The 6,000-nt window shown below is 37.1% G+C and overlaps 1 protein-coding gene across 1 annotated transcript in view; it reads right to left on the reverse strand.

Annotated features, from left to right (window-relative positions):
- Positions 1-6,000, reverse strand: part of LOC310798463 (uncharacterized protein) — a 36,174-nt gene that overhangs the window by 7,160 nt on the left and 23,014 nt on the right. The window contains 13 exon segments of the mRNA XM_083661006.1: positions 46-216; positions 302-451; positions 794-912; positions 998-1,136; positions 1,253-1,356; positions 1,450-1,548; positions 1,636-1,699; positions 1,792-1,884; positions 1,998-2,097; positions 2,190-2,217; positions 2,315-2,471; positions 2,564-2,707; positions 2,970-3,188. Coding sequence (XP_083517132.1) covers positions 46-216; positions 302-451; positions 794-912; positions 998-1,136; positions 1,253-1,356; positions 1,450-1,548; positions 1,636-1,699; positions 1,792-1,884; positions 1,998-2,097; positions 2,190-2,217; positions 2,315-2,471; positions 2,564-2,707; positions 2,970-3,188 — 1,587 coding nt within the window.

The raw sequence follows: 6,000 nt of genomic DNA on the forward strand, positions 1-6,000 counted from the left end.
AGCATATCGTGAATTCTAACATAACGTCACCACATTATTGTGTACCTTTTCAATGAGCTCAATGCAGGCAGCCAAGTCCATGCCAAAGTCAATGAACTCCCAGATGATACCCTCCTTCTTGTACTCCTCTTGCTCCAGGACAAACATGGTGTGGTTGAAAAACTGTTGCAGTTTCTCATTGGTGAAGTTGATACACAACTGTTCCAAGGTGTTGAACTGTTGGCGGAAATAGAATTAAGCTAATATATCACAAATGTTACAAAGTTATCGTCTCAATCCATTATCATGAATGCATACTTACATCAAAGATTTCAAAACCAGCAATGTCCAGCACACCAATGTAGTATTGCCTTGGCTGCTTGGTGTCCAGTTGCTGGTTGATGCGGATGACCATCCACAAGAACATTTTTTCATAAATAGACTTAGCCAGGGCGCTCACTGACTGCTCGACCTGAAGAAAGGTTTAATTTGAATTAATACCATTATGATATATATATATATATATATATATATATATATATATTCATATATTCATCATAATGTGTGTTATACATACACACACACACACACACACACACACACACACACACACACACACACACACACACACTATACAGTGACAGGCAAGGTATATGATGAAAACTATCTATGCCAGCTTAATGTAACTCATTCAAATTCCCCCATTACAAAATAAATACTTTCTATATACTTCAGCTTCATAACCATATTCATGCACTGGCCCTTGACTTAATTATGAGATTGTATGACGTAAACAAGATAATGATCTGCTGACCTGTATGACAGTCTGTCCTTTGGTGACATACTCATTTCCGACCTTCACTCTGGGGTAGCACAGAGCCTTCAGCAAGTCAGCCGAGTTCAGGCCCAGCAAGTAAGACACCTTGTCAGCCTCTGAAAATGTCACAAAAATACATTTACTAGATATATGACTGATTTGTAGTTTTCTTTTTTACTCATCCATGAAGTTAATCCTCACCCTCTGTGCCATCTGGCTCAGCCTGCTCTTCACGCTGCTTCTGTTTGAACTTCATGTTACCATGGTGGAGCACAGCACCAGTAAACTTGTAGATGGCCACCTTCTCTTCAGCGGTGAAGCCCAGAATATCAATAGCATTCTGTATTCAACAGAGGTATTGACACTGAGTAAGTCAATATGGAAAATACATTTTACTGAGTAATTGTGATGGAATATTGAATCATAATAGATTAAGAAAAATGAAACATCACTGACATCAGTGGCCATCAACTCTTCTTTGTCATCAATGCTGGCCACAGTGATCTGACCCATGCTGCACATGGGGAAGTCATAGGGGTTGCTGCTGATGAGCGACATTTCTGGAGATCATAAAAGGTTTAAAGTAAAGACTGGTTATGGACCATGTGAACAAGGTGGGTTGTTTTAACATTATATCACAATGTTTAGCTCACCAATGATCTCAGGTTTGTGGTTGGTCATCATCTGGAAGAAGATGTGGTAGCCTCTCTCCTGCTCAAGCTGGTATGTCACTCTAGACTTCTCCAGCAGATCTATAAGTATTGTTTATATATTTATGATTCAAAATCTACATCACTGATAATTTTAGTCATTCTATTTAATGTGAAGTTGATACTTACATGTCTCAACATCAGCACTAGCCAGTTTACCAGTTGCGCCAAAGTGGATTCTGATGAATTTACCCTGTTTTGAATAGTACATTGGTCAACATCCCTCTGCATATGCAATATATTATTGAAGATATTTCTCAGAGTGTAAAATCCCACCATACTTACAAAACGAGAGGAGTTGTCATTCCTTATAGTCTTGGCATTACCATAGGCTTCCAGCAAGGGATTAGCTGCAATAATCTGGTCCTCCAGTGAGCCCTATAATATGTGTTTTTATATATTAATTTCAGTCGTACATTTGTATTTTGTCTAAATGTTTCCAGAAATGCTTTTTTTTTTTTTTTTTTTTTGAAAAATACTTATACTTATACCTTCTTTGAATCCGGCTGTACTCCACCACCCACTGAGATTGTTGCAAAGTACTGGATGACACGCTTGGTGTTCACAGTCTTTCCAGCACCAGATTCTCCACTGGGGATGGATATGTAGATTCAGAGATATTAACCTAATTCATTTGATGCTATTGGTCTTACAGAGGTAGGTGCTATAGATGTAAAACTTACGTGATCAAGACAGACTGGTTCTCCCTATCTGCAAAAGGAAAAATAAATGTAATATATTTCTCATCTATGTAACATACATTATTGAATTTATTGATAATTTATTCATTTTCTTGACAAGAACATACCAACAAGCATGAACTGGAAGGCATTGTCAGAGACAGAGAAGATGTGGGGTGGAGCCTCCATACGCTTTTTGCCTCTGTAAGCATTTACAACCTCAGAATCGTACACTGGGAGCCACTTGTAGGGATTCACAGTTGCACAGAACAGCCCAGAGTAGGTCTGCAGGGGATGAGAGAGATATGACCACTCACAGTATGTTGTATGAGTCCATGTGCAATATTATACTTTACTCCATAGGCAGAAGAGCTTACGTAGATCATCCATGCTGCATAACGCTCTTTGAGGTTATACAGCACAGAGGCTTCATTGAGATGGGTCATCATGGCCATGTCCTCAATTTTGTCATACTTGGGAGGGTTCATAGGGTGGACATCATCCTCCTTAACTGTCTTCTCCTGAAATATCGAAACACAATTTCAGCTCTCGTTGAAATTCCAACATTTTTTCATTTTTCATGAACCTTTATTTAACCAAGAATATTCCCATTGAGATTCAGAATCTCTTTTACAAGGGAGTCCTGTCCAAAACAGCAGCATAACAAGTTTCATATAAACATAAAGTTCACATAAAAACGGACACAAGACAGGAAATGACATCACAGCAGTGTAACCTTAAGTTACTGTACACTGCTGTGAGTTTCATGAAGCTTCAACCTACCTCCTGGGTGTCATGGACTTTCACAGTGACTTTGGCACCTTCTTTCTTCAGGATTGAACATTTAAGGTACAGCTCCTTAACATCAGCCACATAGGCAGCAGTTTTGGCATCAAACGGTGCAGCTTGAGCCTCAATCCTCTCCCTCTCTGGCTTACGGAGATAAATGGCGGCCTTGCCATAAATGGCCATCTCCGCGTCAGTACTCATGTTGGCGGCTTTCTGTAGATTGACAAACAGAAATTAACTTTCTTGTTTGCTTTGGAGAGTGAACACTGTATGATACAAGGATTCTTTATATTCTGTACTTTAAATAGATAAAAGGTAACTCACCTTTTTCTACCACCCAATCACAGAGGAACTTCTCACAACCCCTAAATGAACAAAGAGTATTTTGTGATATTTATTAGTTATTCCTTGAGTTTGAAGTGATATAGAGCTTACTTATAGTACATTTTATACCATGGTCTGGGTGAATACTCTTTCCTGATTTGTAGGCAGGTGTGTTTGTTAAAACCATTTAACGCACATGTATTGGCTCAAGTTTATCATTCATCATTCTAAATTAATCCACTCCCCAACCTGTAACCTTCTAGAAAATCTGAATATTTTATTTACAACACTGAATGAGCAGTGCCTTATCCTCTGAATACCACAGGATGGCGCTGTAACACACACACTGCAATAAACACTGCCCCTCTAAACTTACTGATACTGTAGATAGCCTATTTTGTAGCACATAGGCCAGTGTTTGTCTTCAGTACCCACTTTTTCCTGATTTCTGAATCCAAGTACCCCCTTTACCCGACTACAACAATTTGCTTAGAAACCTGCAAGAGAAAACTATAGCATGTGATGCAAAGAATGAATGATAACCCCTGCACCTTTTGAACAATATCACATTACAAAATAAGAAATTGAGTGAAAGAGTTGCAATTAGTGCATCCCACGGAGATTTATTTTAACGTTTTATTCATTCTCATGATTTATTCTTACATTTTTCCATTTTCTCCTTTCTCTCAAGTACCCCCTGTAGTAGCTCCATTTATCCCTAGGGGTACGCATACCCCAGTTTGGAAACCACTGATGCTGATGATTGCCTATTCAATAGGCGATCATCTCGCATCCCATTCACTAACGTTATTCAACTCGCTACTTCAGGCCAACATCATGCGTGAAAATCTTGATATTGTTTTGCGGACAATCACATGTTTGGATAGCTAGCTATTCTTGTTGTTAAACATGCTGTCGAACCTCCTGTCACAGGGACAGCTTCTACCCAACTGCTATCCGCCCCTTCAATGAGACCCAAAAGCCCCCACACATCTGATTTTTCCCCCTTGACTCATTGCTTACTTATTTGAAATATTTTGTATTCCCATTGAAGAGCATACCCATCTCAAAAGATAATAATAATTAATTATATTATATTAATAAATATTAAACTGGTTATTAATTGAACACAGCACTAAGCCCTCTATTGCATGAATTATTACACCATACAAAAGTTTTAATGTGTTTTCATTAGATACAATCGTTTAAATAATGGACATATTTGGGGCATGGGGTAAAAAAATATTAGTACTTTTTACTTCTATATTATTTTTTTATATTTGAATAGGCCACTTCCATCTTTGCATGTAGTTGGCAAAAGATTCATTTTCCCATTTTACAAAAAAGAAGAAAAAAAAACATATCACATCTAAATTGGTTTTAATGATTAATTAAAAGTTAACTTACCACAGGTACTGTAGTATTAAAAGGGGGGGGGGTTATTGACTACTCTAAATATTGAACAATTAGTCAACTTTGGGAACCCTCAGACCATAATCTTCTCAGTGTCACGAGTCCATGGAAAAAATGGAGGGGAAACAGGATTTCCTGGTCATGTCATGTGATCAATTATTTTACAAATTAAAAGAGCACATTTTCGCAACTAAACAGTAAAACTGGATTTTTATATTATTGCCTTTTAGTAAAAAAAAAATTGATAAAGTAATTGTTGCCAAATGCCAACAACATGCAATAGAGGGCTAATAATAATAACAACTTATTTGCCAAGGATGACAGCTGATATCAGTGTTACTCACCAGCAGTTCGTAGTCTCTGAAATCCCCTGCAGGCTGTCCATCTCATCTTGAGCCTCCTTATATTAATGCCATTCTGCACGCCAAGCAGAAACTAAATATGGGTCTGTCTTCAAAAGGCTCTAATGCATTTTCATTTGCATGTTGAGTCTTCATTGGCCCCATGTAGTACAAAACAATGTGCCATCTCTCTGTCTCATACAGTACAATACAAGATGAGAAGTCATTTTCTGCCCATAATATTTACATACATGTAATATGTTTATTCTTAACTGACACTGTAACATATGCAAACCAGTTGAGCATAAAATCAGATTCAACATAGGGAATAATCCTATATGTATAAACTTTGCATTGATTACAATACATCCGATTTCCCAACATATCTTAACTCAATTAAGATTGTATTAAGTGTTGCAAATAAATAATTACATTTGACCATTAGTAATTAATTTGTAATTTGTTTCCATACATACTGTGGTATTAATGACTGTGATTTGATTAGAAAGACATCTATAAATAAATCAGGTCAAGCTTTAACACTTGTGCTTGTACATTGCAACCATAACTGGCCAGCCTTTTTTGGTATGCTTAGTGGTTATAAACCTTTAGGAGTCCATGCCAGAGGATAAGATTCAATAGAGTCACAGCAACTGTACAGTGGGTGTTGTGTTGCATGTATTTATAATTTGTTTGGAACATTGTTCCATAACTACATTTTGATTTCATCAACCTCTTTTATGTTTTACTAAAACATTTTTTATTTTCACTCATTAAATTGGGTAAGGTTTAAAAAAAATAGCAAAACTCAAGACTGGGCTTAGACACCATTGACTTTAAATCCTTGTGAGTAATCATTACTCGAAATTGGTGCCTTTTGGAGAGTGGTGTCTACTTTTTTAAGTATTCATTTTCCATCTTTTTCTTTTTCTTTTTTATCTCCGAAA

Source organism: Poromitra crassiceps (assembly GCF_964638095.1).
Source record: "Poromitra crassiceps genome assembly, chromosome: 25".
Taxonomy (NCBI): domain Eukaryota; kingdom Metazoa; phylum Chordata; class Actinopteri; order Beryciformes; family Melamphaidae; genus Poromitra; species Poromitra crassiceps.